The 16900-nt window shown below is 36.5% G+C and overlaps 1 protein-coding gene across 2 annotated transcripts in view; it reads left to right on the top strand.

Moving 5' to 3' along the window:
- PLCE1 (phospholipase C epsilon 1) overlaps window positions 1–16900 on the top strand; it is a 136195-nt gene that overhangs the window by 54600 nt on the left and 64695 nt on the right. For both annotated transcript variants that reach the window (XM_038141646.1, XM_038141645.1), the window contains exon 3: window positions 5462–5753. In XM_038141646.1, the coding sequence (XP_037997574.1) occupies window positions 5462–5753 (292 nt within the window). The remainder of the gene's footprint in view (window positions 1–5461; window positions 5754–16900) is intronic.

Below are 16900 nucleotides of genomic sequence, written 5' to 3'. Positions count from 1 at the left end.
TTCATCTCCTGCTGAGCTGGACAGTCAGGAGTCTCTCACAAATTTCAGTGGTGCTACAATTTAGAAAACCTTACAGTTGAGTGTTCGCATTCATCCACATCATCTGGAATAGTAAGTTGGTAGTGGAATTTAGTTGACCACAACTTTTATCATAAACCTTGCCCTACTTCTTCTTGTAAATACCAGAACTCAGTAAGACATATAAGCCAATAATTTCATCAGCTGTCTTGGTGTGTGCTTATTTGGTTACAGGCTGCTGAGTACCACAAAGAAGTTAATGTTCTAACAGTCTAAATGTCTGGCTTTTGTACTCCAAACACTGAAAAACACTTACCAAAATGTCCAATTTCTTGAAGGGATTTCTGAAGACCTCACCTATTCAATTGCTGAAGTGAACAAGACTTGCCAGTGAACAGAGCTGAGAAATAGTCCTGACAGAGGACAATAGTCCTTTCAGCTGTTGACAGCATCCTCTTTGTCAAACACAGTAAAATCCCTTGGCTTTGAACAACCTGCACAGCTGTTTGAGATATGGGCTCTGGCATGTCCTCTTGAGAATGTCTTGTACACAGTAGGAAGAAAGACAAACATATACACTATTCTAGGGATAACAAAAAATGCAGTGTTTAATGTATTTCAGTTCTTATAATTGATATATAATCAGAAATTGTTACAAGACATTCATATTTTAGAAAGACCTTTAATTAAAGATTTGTATTTTAGCAATGATCTTGAAATGTCATGAACTAATCAGTGGGGATATGAATGAGATAAAGCTGAGACTGGATAAAACTGAGAGATAAATGAGTATTAATGAGATAAAACTGAGAAAATCCAGCGTACTTCAGAAAATTAACTATCGGCAGTACCTATTTTTACATTTTTTACTAATATATTCTCTGAAGTGTTATGCTGGAGTACCATTCTGGAAGACATAAAACTGAAATATTGACCAATTGTGCATTAATGCCTCCTCATTCACCCAAGTTCACCTTGCATATTAGTTTCTTTCTGGCAAAGGTGTTTTTTTCATAGCAGACTGTGCTTGTATTCCATGCTATAGATATTTGAATTAAATGATAGAATAAATACATGTAAAACTTCCAAGAGATCACTGTTAGCTTCATTTGATCAATTTTATTAAGAGTTTTCTTCTGAAAAACCTGCAAGGCCAAAATGAAAAATCATCCACAGAATTTCCTCACTTTAATGTAATTTTTCTTGAAACGGAACAAATTGGAAAAGAACTGCATTTCCTGTGCTGTTAATTGTGTTTAGGCTTGTGTGGTCTGTAAAACCTTTGTGTTTTCAAAGGAGATGTTTAAATGATCATCAACACATACTGTCCTGAGAGTTATTTCTTGTTAATATACCACTGTGGCTTACAGGCATTTGAAAATGCTTTAAAAGCGTGCCACAAATGAAGGCAGGCTACTGTCAGCAGCCCTCCATCGGAGAAGTGCTCTGTAGGTGAACAGCCAGGAAATCACACTGAAATGTGCCGTACCAACTGAACACATGCACACACGTCCAACATTTCAGTATTTCATCTTGATCATTCAGGATCTCTTGATAGATGTGTTTAGAGAGTGTTTGAGCAGATGCAGTGAAGTATTAAAACCTCATTACCCTTTTGTCTCCTATTTTTACAGTGTAGTAGCAATAAGCATAAATTTTCATTATTATTCTTTGCAATTTAATTCTTGGGTACACATATTCTTCTGTACATATTCTGCTGCCTAATAAATGTGACATTTTTAGTCAGTTCATAATTCCATTTTCTGGGTTTCAAAAGCACACCAGCAGCTAGATATTTGGCAATATGATAACATGCCTGCAAGTTCTAAGATGAATACCTGAGGCAGAAAAAATATGAAAGGAGAAACAAAAAAAAAAAGACTACAGTAAGAGATACATGTAAGTTTAAGTAAGAAATCACAATTATTTTTTATTAACTGCTGTATCTGATATTTCCAGTACAGAAGTACCTGTGAACTCCAGCTTCATTTTGGGGGAATATGTGTCATAAACTGGGCAGTAAATGGCTGCGGTATTTAGGTCTCTGCCATTTCTATACGGTAAAGCTGTAGTGATGTTGTGGAGAAAAGGACATATTGCAATTTGCGATTCCAAGATGATTAAACTGAAAAAAAGACTGCAAGAGAAAACTAAGGAATCGTTTCAAGGCTAGCATAAGTTGCTTGTTCTTATAGTTATTTTTAAAGATATTTTTAATATCTTGGCAAAATACATCTGTTGTCACTGTAAGAAAGTTTTATTGCCTGAAGGTTATCAATAAGTTAACCTGAAGATACCATTTAAAGTTACTAGAAGCAAAACTGAGGAGCATTTAAAAGTAAAGTTTTGATGATTTATTGCATACATTATTAAGGGGTGAATAATTATTTTGTTTCCATGCATTTTCCAAGTATGGACTTGGTTGTAAAGCTGCTAGGATGGTATTCTGTCTGAATTTATTCTTTATTTTAATGCTAATTTTCATTTTTGTATTGGAGGACAATTTTCTCCTGTAGAAATCAGAAATATTGTATGTTGCAATTAATTTTTATTTTCCTTTTACTTTCCATTAAAATCTCCTTAAAAAAGAAAATAAAGTAAAAATCTATTGAAGCCATAGTATACTTTTATTGGAATACTGATGTATTAGTATATGGAGTTTCTTGTTTCATCTCGTTTCTTATTTTAAAAGTGTTGTGTATTCATTAGAGAATGTTTGGTATTGCAACACTTTCAGAGTCAGATACTGTCCTGAGTTTCTTGTGAGTTACTGCTTTATATGCATTAAGTGAGACATGGCAACATCCGACTGCAGATGGTTTTGAGATCTTTAATTTGATATGTAAGGCAAAAGCGAGGCTTTGTTTCTTGATGGGTAGCTTTCAGTTTAGTGCTGCATCTTACTCTTTTTGGTTCACATTCATTTTTAATTACATTAGTCATTCTTTGGTAGTGGCATGGATCAATAGGATCTGGATTCTGCCAGGATGAACTGTAAACTCTGGCTTGGAATAAACTTCTTTGTCTCCCAGGCAAGATTAAGTTTTCCAATTGTCTGGTGCAATCTCTCTGAAAGGTGGTTTCCCCTATCAGTTACCTGAGGGATTTGTCGCTATTCTGATTGTTTCAGTTCTTTTCAGGGGCTGACAAGTATACACATTTTAAGTCTGTATTTTTTCATAACCTCATCTGTGTGCAGCAGAAGTAACATGCTCAGAACTTTACCACATCAAAACAAACAGCATTTGAAAATGTTATGTGATGTGCAAAGTCTTTGGAGACAGCTAGTGCCCCGAAGTCTACTTTACACAGAAGAGAGTAACACCATTATTCTATGTATAATCTCTCCAGCAAAACACTGTCGCCTATTTCTGTCAACAAATGGCTTCTTTGCTTTGGCAGCTGAAAGAAATTTTAGTTGTGTAGGCAACGGAACATGCTTTTATAAGTTGCAGAACTCAATTTTAAAAATATTTTGGATGGTAGCTGCAGTTTTGAGAAGTTAAATTATATTCAGTAACTAAATATTTTTTTTAAACAAACTAAAAAGACTAAGTATGTCTGCTGTGTGTAACACACTCGTAGTCCAAAGGTTTACTATTTCACAGTACACCTTTTGAAAAGGTACTTGCAGACAGTCAGCTAAATAAAAGGTCTACACACCTTCATCCCATCAAAGCACATTTTCTTTCTGAATTAAAGTGCTGATGTGTCTATACTGACCGTCCTAAAGTCTGTGAAACTGCCAGATAGCAAAGAAAAGAAGATAAAAGATGCAGGTGTAATATTTCTAGAAATCTCAGACCAAATAAATTTTGTAAAATCTGCAGGGAGAGGGGGAAAAAAGATAGATGCCACAGCATTTTTTGCTGTAGTGTAGTGCATGAGTAGTGTAGTGCATCACAGAAGCTATCTTTTAAAGGGATTGAGTTATATATAACCATAGTCAACATGTGAAACTTTATTTTTTTATGTTAATAAATATGTCAGTGTTCTTTTTCAGATCACTGAATTACAATACTAGTTAATGAATTATTATGTTTTTAATATAAACTTTTACTGTTTTCCCCCAAACATGGTTATTACAAAAATTAAAGCTAAGATAACAAATACCTACTTAATATATTAGATTGTATTTGATTTTCTTCAATTTGTTTACATGGATGAAGGAACCACATCATTGTTCACCTCTTCTGTTAGTGGAGGGTCAGATCCCTCATGGAGCAGGGAGTTGGATCCCTCCTCACTGACCTGGCAGGGTAAATGCCGGGCTCAGGGCAGAAGTGGATGTGTGTGAGATCCCTGTGCCAGGGAGGAAGCCACTTCCCTCCCTGGATCCGTGGCTGGGCACGTGTGTCCCGTGGGCAGGGTGTTGCTGCCTCTGACATGTGGTGTGCAGAGGCTGTGCAAACAGGTTCTTATCATTTGACTGAGCACATGTGTGCTTGCTTTGTAGGACTGGCTGCAGTTTCTGCCATGTTGATGGATAGCTGTATTTTGTTTATATGTGGGAAAGGATGGCAGCAAGACACAAGGTGTTAATTGAAAAAAACTGTCATGAAGCCATCAGCTTGTTTCTTCTGCCCATCTAAGACTGGTGGGAAACAACCTCATGAAAATTGTCTCAGCACCTGTCCTGGTGACAGTTATACTGACCTTTCCCTGTGTTAATTTTTAGTTTACACTTTGTACTTAAGAAGCACAGATCATTGAAACAAATTATTAATGTTAGTCAGTAAGTCAGCATGCAAAAATGCAAAGAATCAAGTCTCCCCTTGTATACTAAATGAAGAGATTTCTTCCAGATTCCTGCTTTGATCATTAGACTCTTTTAAATTGAAATAAGCAAACATTACTTAGTTGCTAAGCCACAGACTGAAGTTCATTAGTGTGTTATCACAAATATTGGAAAAAGAGTACTAAACCAATATAAGATAGAGGACCTGTGCATAGGCTGGAAGTAATGCAATAAACGTGACACCGGAACATTTTGAAAGAGGGTTCAGAGTGATTAAAACCATTTCTGTTTGCAAAACCCCACCCACTCAGCAAGAAAAAGTGCCAACCCTGAGTTGATCTGGTTTTTTCTGCTACTGGTATCTCTAAGGTTTTCTGGAAGTACAACAGATCTAATAAGAATTATAAACAATTTTATTCATATTCTGTATTTTAAATGTTGATGAGGTATATTGATGTGGGTTTTTTTTAGTCTAATGGTTATCTTTAGAGTGCTTTTAAACATAGATTGAAAGCCAGAATGACTTCTTACTTAACTATCCTGTCTGAGAGTCTGACCCAAAATCCTAACAAACCAGTTTTGGATAAGTAGATATTGCAGGTCATTGAACTTCACAAGAAGTTGCGGTCATTTGGAATTGTTTTATATTCAGGATGTTATCCTAAGCAAATGAACTAACAGTCCATGCTTTTGCATTCTCCACAGATCTTCAGTACAGTGAGAGAAGAAGAGGAAGGAGCAGAAGATATTTCTGAATTTATTCCTCATCTTCTGAAGAAGCTCCCAACATCTGTTACAGACTCTATATACAAAGGGGATGGTTTTTGTGTAAAACCATGTGTGACAGGTGCTTACTGTCAATATCGTGCCACTTTACAGAGGACTGCACTTTCTAACTATATATCTGGTGCTTTGCTAGAAGCAACTACATCATTAGGAGCAAGAAGTGGTCTTTTAAGTATCTTCGGAGGATCAACTGGAAGAACAATGCTTAAAGGTAATGAAGATTTTCTTTTATCTCTGTCCACTTAAAGTATAGAATGAGTTGCAAAATTATGAATACTGTGTAGTATTCTGTAGTTTATATATTCATCCATGAAGTTAACAGATAAAAAAGGTTTTATGTTTTCAGATCTTTTCCTTTGTAGTCATTATGTGTCATAATGAATAGCTATCTTAGTTTAATAAAGTAAAAACACAACTAAACTGAAAAGACTTGTATTACAAAACATTTCAGGTTTTTTTCTTGTTCGAATCTTTTCTGCCTGCATCCAAATTTAATGTCGAAGCCGTTGTTTTTAGGGCATTCCCATGTGTAGTATTTCTCATTTACCAAGTGCTCCTGCTCATGGGCTGACTTGGTTCAGAGCTAGAGAGAGGAGTATGTGCTCTACTTGGTTATTATTGTTGTCATTATACAAGTAGCTGTCAGCATAGCACTGTATTGTGAAGCATGTATGCTTCAATACTGATTCATATTTGGTCTTCTCCTGGGTCCATCATCTTTGTAGTATTGGATCTTTCAAATAACACGGGTACTGTCTGTATGGAAAGTGCCTGTTGGAAAATGGATGTTGCATACTAAACTTCCATGCTGATCATCTTTGTATGTAATAATATGCTTAATGTGTTTTAGTTTTGTCTGTTTTGGAAGCTAAACAAAGCCTTCTTGGTACAAATTCTGTGCTTTAAAATACAATTTTGTACAGAACAGTACTTACATTATCGGTTAGTTTTTAATTCATGCCTAGAATATTTCATAAGTTACTCAAGAAGAGTAACTGGAGATCTGTCATCGTCTGATAAACCATAACAAAAGGATGTAGAATCTCCATCATACCATGGTAGAAGTGATGCATGTGGATATTATGGCTTGCCCAAAATTTTACAGAAATATGACAAAATAAGTGCAAAACCAGTGTGGTTCATTAACTAAGGCAGATACTGACTTCATTTTTAACAGACAAATAATGGTATAGTTTATGCTCATATATGGCTGTCTCATTTTTATCCCAAGAAGTGGTCCTTTCTTGTTTTAATTAGTTTCTCTGTAGGGGAATCAAAGGGTAGAGAGAAGCACTAAAATATTCTAAGAATAACAGGTACAGATGGCAAACTTGTAGCATGTGAATGAATTTCAGTAGTACCTTGAGGAACATTACTAAGCTTCACATACCGTCATTGTCTGTGAGAGACAGATATGTACAGTATAGCGCCCAATTTTGGTAGGGTTTTCCATTTTATTTTGTTTGGTTTTATTTGTTCTGGGGAGACGAGTTCTTTAGAAAAATAAACAGGGACAGGCCTGCAAAAGCTTGGAAATCAAGATTAGGAGAACTGAGCCATGTGCTTCAGATGCTGATACAGCTACATCTTTTTATGGAGCCTGAGCTAGTGAGTGCACTTGTGTGCTCTGTGTACTCCATGTACCAGCACACTTTGCACTAGTTTGGGAGTATCTATGGTGACAGTATTATGTGGTGTATGTTGTTGGATTATGAGCCAAAAAATGTAAGACATTTAAAAAAAGCCAAGATTTTGAACTCAGTTTGCAATTCCACTGATAGCCTGTGTGGATAGTAGAGACAGGATTTACTGTAGTGGTTTAGGCATGATTTACTGTGCTGGTGTCTGGTGAGGAAGAGGTGTGCTGCAGCTTTAGGATATTGAAATTTTCTGGATGTGGAAGCTTCCTCTTCATTTATATTGTGATGATGTATTATATCTGAGAAATTATAAGAGTCTTCTCTAAAGCATTTATATGGAGTGTTACCTGGTGATGTGAACAAGTCATTTGCATTAGCAAGGAACCCAGCTGTATTCTGAATTCAGAGCTCTGGTCATCATTCATGGGTGTGTACCTTATAAGAAATTGTCCTATCTATACAGATTGATAAGAAGGTAATTTTCATCTGTCCAGCATCCTCTCTATGGCTGGATTTAACCTCAATAATCTAACCTTATCTAAACCTGAGAAATTTTAATTCACATCAATAACTCTGTCATCAAATGCGATGGAGGATTTATCGCAGGGTACAGAATGTCATGGGAATGCTTCACTCAGTAGTTGCTTGCATTGAAAAATATCAAAAAGGGAATATATTGGTCCTGTTGTGGTTTAATAGCTGCTGGTGTTTAACCTTGGTAGGTAGCACCTTGCTGCCACTCACTCCTCTAGAATGAGATGGGAAGAGAATCAGAAGGGTAACAGTGCAAAAATTCATTGAAAAATTCAGTTGAAGAGAGTTAAATAGATAAAGTAAAAGCTATGTGCAAGCAAAGCAAAATAAAGAAGTAATTCAATACCTGCAGTCAGCAGGCAGATGTTTAGCCCTTTCCATGAAAGTAGGGCTCTGTCACATGTAATGACTTCTTGGGAAGACAGGCACTGTACCTCCAAATTGGTTGTCAACTAAAGAGTAAATATTACTGCACTTCACGTGATTTTCAAGACAGTTCTTAAAAAGCTTCCAAAGCAGAAGTAAATTTGTTTAATAGAACCAGTCTATATCAGGAAGTCTTGAAAAGATCTCAAGGGCTGTTGAATTTGTGTTTGGAGAACCTTTTCTGGACTAGACATCATTCCACTACTTCCAAAATGTTTGCAATTTTTGGAGACAAAGTTCAGCGCTCTCTTACACAGTGTGTTTAAAGAGGAGCCCATTACTTTAATGGGGAGTGCGTTCATGATTCAATAGGAGGACTTCTCAAAAAATTATTTCTCTCTTAAGTTAGGGCTTTTATGTAATATCTGCCCTGGAAATAGGGCTCCTGCAAACAGGAAGTCCCTAATACTGGGATAGCCTCCTGGGTTTGTGTCTCCCTAGCACCAAGCACTTCATCCGTTCTCTGTGTTCAGTCTTTCAGGGGTTACTTAGTGACCTGAGCAATGAACCTTGCAGTCACAAGCAGTCCAACTCCAGGGAATACTTTCTAAGGTTTTGCTTGGTAGCTAAGGACCTTAAATGCTCTGAGTCCCCAGGGCTGGGATGGTTTTGTGGGCAGATCAGCCACTGTTGTTAGTTCCACAGAAGGCTTCCAAGCATACCAGACCCTCTAAGCCAGAATTCCCAGTCACATGGATCTGAGACTGAGAGTTTTCAGAAGCTCAAGTAGAGCCTGCTGTGTAGGAGAGTCATGTCTCGGGCCTGGAGCAGGGCTCCTGCAAGCCCCGCTCTCACATGGCTCACAGGGCTCTCAGGCTCCCGACTGAAGGGCTGCCACTCTGCTCCCGGTAGCACAGGGATAGTCTGAGACTGGGCTCCCGGGAACCACAGATGCCTGGAGTTCCCACAGCTGCTCAGTGACTTTCACATCCTTGTCAGCGTCTTTGTTGCTACAGAGAACATAATTTTCACATATGAACACTGAAGACATTTAGGCTGCACTGTTTTAGTACCTCTGTATGTAACTCAGAGGTTTTGGTTAGTATTTAAGTGTTTCTTTCAATGGGATTTGGATTGAAGCCAGTTTGGTTTTTTTTTTCCCGTAGAGAGGAAATCCTGCTTCTCAGCCTGTTCTGTTTCTTACAAATTGATTGTTACAAAAGTTTGCTCATAGTTGTGAATGGGCCAGAACTTCCACTGGAATCATATTTGAAGGGCCATCATTGTCACAATTCATATGGTGTTGACATTTTTATGCAGAAAGTGAAAAAAAAAGTTGTGTCTTTTTTAGAGAAGGAACTAGAGTATGTGAAAATGTTTGTACTTTACATTTGATAGAGTTATCATTTGAAAGAAACATGTACTCTTCCCCCTCCCCCAATTTAGTTCTGTTTTGTAATCTAAGATAAAGGGAAGGAAAGTTAGAAAGACATGTCTGAAGATGGAGCAGACTGCAAACATTTTGTATCGGTATTATTTTCGCTTTAGCATCTTCTAAAATGGGTAAGTCTGATGCTACTCTCTGTGATATAAATCAGACTACATCTTCTAGAGAAAGCTTGATAGGACTTGTTAGACAGACAATAGAAGGTTTTGACCAAGAACATAAGGAGAGTAATTTGTCATGAATGTGGAGGCAGACTGTATTGATCTTAAGAAAACCTGCGTCATTCATCCTACAGAATTCAGTGATTACCCTTTTTTTGTAATCAGACTTTGTCATCTGCAAGACTGGACAGTAAACAGGTGCCCAAGTCTCTGTAGCTTTTCCCACTGCTATTTCTTGTACCCTTTGCACAAAGTGTATTGTTTCAATATTGGGAAAATTCCAGGATCCCTGAAGCTGGGGCAGTTGTCTGATAGCTTTGTCAGTCATGGGTGATAACAAGCTTGATGCGCATAGATTTAGAAAGGCCAGCATAATTTAGCTGGTAGGTTGTGTGTGTGTGTGTTTGTGTATGCTTGTGCCCAAAGTTTAAGACCATATAGAATGAGAGATAAAGCCAAACGAGCTGAAATTGAGACCTGAAAAGACAAAAACAGTCTTAGGGTGACAGTCTGTGGTGAGATGCATCAGGCAATGCACTACAGAAGAGGAAATCAGATACTGGAGACTGGTCAGTCTGTATGTAGATAATGTGGCCTGAAGCAAGGGTGTGAGTCAGGAAACAAGGATTTCATGCCTGCTGTGTTGCCTCCAGGATGTAGGTTAGGAATAGCAGGAACAAGTGCAGGTCATCTGGTTAGGAACAGAAAGAAGAGTGACATGGCAGGAAGCACAGATCAAGGCTGAGACATCAGAGAAGGAGGAGAAAGATTTTGGAGGACAGCTGTAAGTCTAGGGACACATGGGACCATCTAGAGCTGGCTACAATGATTGTCCCTGCAAACTGGCAGAAGGGAAGGATCACTGAGGGCAGTCTCCTGGACCTGTCACCCTCTGGCCAGCCTTAGCTGCAGCCAGATTGGGCTGCAGTCAAAGGGACACACAAAGGGTAGTGGGAGAAGGACTTAACGAGGATCCTTGACAACATTAATTTAACAAAAACTTCCTTCAATCCAACCTGTCTAATACATTATAGGCACAAAAATTTAAGTTCTGCCAGCATAGCTTGTCTTATCCTTAAAGTCCTCTTTCCAGGGTCAATAAAGCATAGTACTGCAAGATGACACATAATTGAACCAGGCAGAGGATTGAAGTTAACCAGTGTAAGTAATCTTATAAAAAGAATTTAAAATATTTCCATCTGTAAAATTGCACCTTTGGATGTAATAGGTATCATACTCCTGGTACATGTCTGTATGCATCTGGATATCCTAACCTGTGTACAGGGCTAAGCCGTTAAGAAACAACTGAGTTTCAGCTATTTTTTCATAGATTTTGGTTTCAATAATACTGTGTGACAGTTTGGATATGCTGTTGATCCTGTAACCTGTGTGTCTGAGTCTCAGCTTATGGCAATGTTTTTGTTGGGAGTCTATAGCTGTTATTTCCACAAAAAAAAAAAGAGCTTAAATGCATAGAATGAGTCTGTGTAGTTAGAGGTTTGTTGTTTGTTGTGAGGAAGGTAATAAAGGACATGCTGATGTCTGTGGATGAAAGCTGAAAGAGCAGAAGTTAGTTTTAAAATCAAATTTATTATTTTTTTATGACAACTACTCGTCAGAAAACAAGGAAAAGGGATTCTGAGTGCAGATAGTTAATGCCTGAACTGCTTATTATTGTTTATTATTTCAAAGGTCTGAAAATTTGTTTGAATGGACCTTGTAAAAGTAGTGTCCATGGGAACTTTTAAAGTGTAGAATGGAACTTTGTCGGTATGTTTATGTTAGCATGTCAATCATGAGCAGAAAACCCCAAGGACTCAAGCAACAAGATGACTCAAAAGTCATCTCTTCAAACTTTGGTTTTAGGAAATAAACTAGGAGAGAAAATTCAGTTTTGTAGGATAATGCTGTTTTATTTCTCCAGACAGATTTTTTTTGCTAAATTCCAAGAAACAATGTACAGTTTACTTAGCAGATCAAAGACATTCAGGTTTTTTTCCTTTAGGCTTTCAGATATTTGCTTTTATAACTAGTGAAAAATACTTTAGTATTGACCTTATAATGATGAGAAATGCCTAATTTGATGGTTCATTTTATATATTTGTAAATTAATAAAATTTATAGCATTAATAACACATTAATAAAATTAATGCATTAATTAGCATTAATAAAATTTATATTTATAAATAAAATTAATTTTAAAGATTTCTATTGCATCTCCATGGGCCTCCTTATGTTTTCATATATACCATGATTTTTTTTGAAAATGTAAGTTTCCCAGTTTCCGTCTGGAAGTTGGAAACAACACTAAATTGTCATTCTTCCAATTAAAAAAGAATATGCTTGTGTTGTTAATGAAAAAATAATGGTGTGTTGGCCAGGTCCCATGGTCATTCCTTCAGTGGAGATATTTCAAGACGTCTATTCACCGTATAAACAAAGTGTCTCTGAGTGTACTGCTCACATTCCAGCTCTGCACAGACCTCTCTCAGACTTCCTGGGGAAATGGAGAAAGCTTTCTTGTGGCAGCATATTGGTTTTCAGTCTTGTGTACTCTAGCAAATTTCATAACTAACTTTTCAGTGATCTAGTCCTGCTGCTTGTAAAAGTGGTGTAAACTGTGTGTAGACAAGGGTAAGGTTAGAATGAGGAAAAGAAGTGATAAAAGAGCCAGAGCCAGATACTGACTATGGGATGAAGGCAGGGGTTTGGTTTCTACTTACTTTCTGAACATAGATGCAATCTGAGGGCTATGCTGTCTTTTTAATTCCTCCTATTTGTAATTTCTTCAAGGTTAATCACATTTCTGGAAGCCTCAAGGAGGTTTTCCTCAGCTTTCCCTCTCAAATAAACTTTTTTGGATGGTTGCCTAAGCCTTTGTCCCATTAAAGTTAATGCTATTGCCTTTTACTAGAGTTGTTAATGCAGAGAGCATAATAGCTGTAAAGGTAGGGCATTTGCTAATAAAGAAACACATGTTGTGGTTTTTGTAATGCTTCAGATGAAGTTTCCTAAAACAAAAGTAATTCCATTTATTACTTTTGGCCTGTTTAAACAACATTGATATAAATATAACTTGTACAAAAGCCTGAGTGTAGGGTAACTTATTTCTTAATATATTTAAAGACAAAAATCCAGCAGAATTAAAATCACTCTTGTTTATAACTCTGCTGTCAAAATCAAATGCTTTTAGTCTTAGCAGGATGTATGCTCATCCTTAATTTCTAAACTTCCTTCCATTTCAATGCTAGTGTTTCAGCTTTTATCTGGGGAGGTGGGAAACCTGACCTTTCAGTGAGCCAGCCAAATGCATGTCTTCTTCATGGCTTACACAAGGCATGTCAGTTATGCATTTTGCCACAGTTTGTAGCTTTAAACTGAGCAGCTGTTGCCTCACTGTTAGTTTGGACAAGTGCAGCGTGGAGACTTTTTGTGGCACTGAAGTACCTGCTCTTCTGGCATTTTAGGAGGAATCTAAGATTCAATGGAAGGCACATTTGCTGGTAAGATTTGCTCTTCTGTGGCCCGTAATACCCAGTTCTGATTACATACAGGGAGTTAAATCAAAGTGATAGTTTTATTTCCAGAGAAGTAAATGGGGTGACGGTTTTCTAATCTTATTTTAGATCTGTAATGCCTGCATTTAATAATAGTGCTGTTAGGACACAAAACTGTTTCTAGGTGGAAAATGAAGTAAGGATTTAATATAAGCAATATGAAATAATGTCTTAACTGTGTATTTTGTATTTCAGCTTGTTTGAAATGGAATGCAATATTTCAAGTAATTTAGGAAAATTGCTTTGCATTCATTTGGTTCACATTGCAACCATTTCAATATTAAATTATGTTATGGGACATTCCTTTGTTTCTTATTCTACAAAAAAGCAAGTGTCAAGAAGCACTGCTTCTTTTTCCTTAGTGAGTTTTTCTTTCTGGATCTTCAGTATACAAGTTTATAACTTGCAAGCAGTTTTTGTTTCATGGTTGCTTAAGGGAGTTTACTTTTTTTTTTCTTTCTGAATGACATATACACATAGCAGCATGTACTAGCAATGTTTGCTCCTAACTGGTCATAAAGATACACCTCCATTTGCATGCTTTTTTAAAAGTGGCATTTGTAACTTGAGTGAAGGTTCACAATATTTTACTCTGTGAAAGGAATGTCCTTTATGTGCTAACTCTCCTGTTTCCCTAATCTGGCTGTTATTTAAAGGCTATGACAAGCATTCACCATTCGAAGTGATAGTACCCCATTGCAATAGGAAGGTTGTCTTGGTTGTCAGCACCGTTATTCTCACCTCAGTGATTTAGACAGCACAGAAAAAAAGCACCCTGATATCAAGTGTATCTGTATTAATTGCCAAACAATGGTGGTTTTGATGTGTCTATTCAGTCAGTGATAACAACTCTGAGATAACTAGAAGTATTACAAAAAAATGAGTGAAATTTATTGTAGTTAATTTCAGCTCAGACCATTCCCTTTGGCTGTTTTGAAATGTTTTTAGCATTGATTTGAGGCGGAATGGTGTAAGCATTTTTCTAAAAATTAGGCTAATATGAAGATTTTTCTTAGGGCATAATTGGTTTAGCTTTTATTTAAAAGGATTCATATTGACATAGTTTTTGAATGTTTAGGTATTTGCTTTTGAAATATTAGTTATGTATATTAAAGCATTGCTACGTATTTTAGTAATTCTGAAATAAGTAATTTGCCAGGAAGATTTATCAAATGCGAATTGAAAATGTTTCAAAGCAATAGTAGAAGAACTAGAATATAATTTGATGCTAAAAGTACCTTTAACTTTTTTCTTGAGCTTAATTTTAAGGGCTTTGCACAGCTCTACAGTAATTACATCTTTTTGTCTACATTTCCCATGGACTTAGTGGGACAGATTTCACGCGCAATTTCATGTTTCTTTGTAAGTGTTGAGATCTTCTAGGAAGGGGATAGATCTGATGCTGTTGCATTATGTCTCCTCTCTTTGCCCCCATCCACAGGCTGGAGTGGTGTCTCCTAAGAGCATTTTTCTTTGAGGGGGGAAAAAGAATTCTCAATCTGGAAAAGCTATTGCTTCAAATGCCTTTTATTGTGTTACTGTTAGCTTTAGAGAACATTTTGTCTGGAGTTGTTCACGTGTATTTGCTTGTTCAAATTTAAATTGCAAAGCTCCACAGAGAAACACAGAGAAACACAGGTCCTGTGGAGGGCCAGGAGTTGGACTGGATGATCCTTGTGGTCCTTTCCAACTCAGCATGTTCTGCGATTCTGTGAAAAATTACTTTAACATGGATATTGCCTTTTAAAAGCAGAGAAGTTATTGAAGTATCATAAATATTGGTAATTTATTCTAAAAATGATTATACCATTTTTTCAAATAAACTGCACTTCTTGTTAATTTCTAGAAGTTTCAAGTTGGAATTCAGAATAATTCTGATTGGAAATGTCATTAATCTTTGGGGCTTGATTATGAAAATAGCTATACCTAAATAGAATACTTCTGCGATATTTGCTTAGAAGAGTTAGTTCTGTTCTTGTGTTTGTGTAGGCACTTGGCTGATAAAATGTTAATAATATTTTAGGAACTTATTTGTGGTATTTTACTTTAAAGCACCATGAAATAGTTTTGTTATTATTTAAGTGCCTTAAATTTGAAAAAAAAGAACCTTACAAGTAGACTTTTCTTCTAGTCTTTAGGTGTTCATAATATGCAGTTATGTAATTCATGTAGTAGAAGGAATCAAATGAAATCATATAGTTCATGTCTATCTCATAGGTACCATATTTGAATATAAAACCTCCTAATATCTACTAACAAAACTTTTAAATATGTATTGAGCACAAAAAAGAAGAGGTGCTGCTTCAGGTACTTGTTGTCTTGAAGATGGTGGTAGGATTTGCATACAAGGTCAGTGTTTGGGAGAAAAGTCTTCAGGTATTTTCCATAACCATATATAGAATGAATGTCTCTAAAAAAGACATCAAGAGGGAAAATGGGAATATATTTTGAATTCTTGTTCACAAAAATAGAACTAGAACTGTGTCAGTAACTAGGATTTCTGTTTGCTTCCAAGCCACCAAAATATTATACTTTCTTTTGTTCAAAAGAAAGAGATCCTTCAAAAATTAAAACTTTTTTTTGAACATCAAATAGTGGAAAATATTTCAGAAAGCTTGAGAAGGAAAAAAAGGTTTAGTAATTGCATGGATGATGGTACATCAAATTTGAAAACAGGAGGGCAGTAACAGCATGTTGTTTGGGAAAGTAAGAAAGCTCACAGAATTGCAAAGCCTAATGTCAGTGGAGACATTTATCTGGTCTGACATCCTTCTAAGTTGTCTCTATACTCACCTCGGTAGTCAAAAGGCAACTGTGTGACTGTGCAGCCTTCTGAAGAAGCCTGAGAACTATTATCCACATGCACAGCTTTTCCCAGTGGTCATTGACACTCCAAGACAAGGAAGGGTGGCACTTGAATTTGTCTGTCATCAAGGACCAGCCATTTGTTCTTGTTATGCATTTTTTCTGCTGGATTTAATTATTTCAAATCTGATATATTTCCCCTGTTGGAAGGTGCTTACAGATTCTGCTACAGTCAAGTCTCCTCTCAGAGTAGAGAAGACTTTACTTTTTTGAACTAAAGTTGCACATTTCTGATCTAAATATCTTTCTCTGGGTCTCATTTTTCAAGCCTGGAATAATTTTATAGCTCTCTTTGGATACTCTGTGGTTTGTCTCTATCTTTAAAAAATACAGAGAAGATGACTGTTTATTACTGGTGTCATCCATAATTTATGCAGGGGGACCTGGTTTTGCCAGCACCACCTCCTAAAAGCTCATAGACAAAATTTGGTTTTAGGGTCCCATCTTACATCTTCAGAGCTGTTAACCTTAGAAAAGCAAAATTCCTTTCCATACACAGGATTTGCAGTTCTTGTGTCTAGAATACTTCCTATTTCCAATAGATATATAATGTGTACACTAGCCTGAGTACTTGCTTTTCTGTTAAAGTCAGGTTTGTAAAGTAAAATGGTTAACTGCCATATAACAGTCCTGGAAGAATTTGGATTGGAAGGGACTGTGCTGGTCTTAAAGACAAATGTACTTTATTTTAAAATAAAAGTTTAAATAAAAGTTTAAAATAAAATATAAAAGTTGTTTTATTTTCTTGCTATATAAACAATATTGTTGTCATGGTTGGCCCTAAATGT

Source organism: Motacilla alba, chromosome 6 (genome assembly GCF_015832195.1).
Source record: "Motacilla alba alba isolate MOTALB_02 chromosome 6, Motacilla_alba_V1.0_pri, whole genome shotgun sequence".
NCBI classification, from domain to species: Eukaryota; Metazoa; Chordata; class Aves; order Passeriformes; family Motacillidae; genus Motacilla; species Motacilla alba.
The sequence above is the reverse complement of the archived record's forward strand: the minus strand, read 5'-3'. Positions and strand labels throughout refer to the sequence as shown.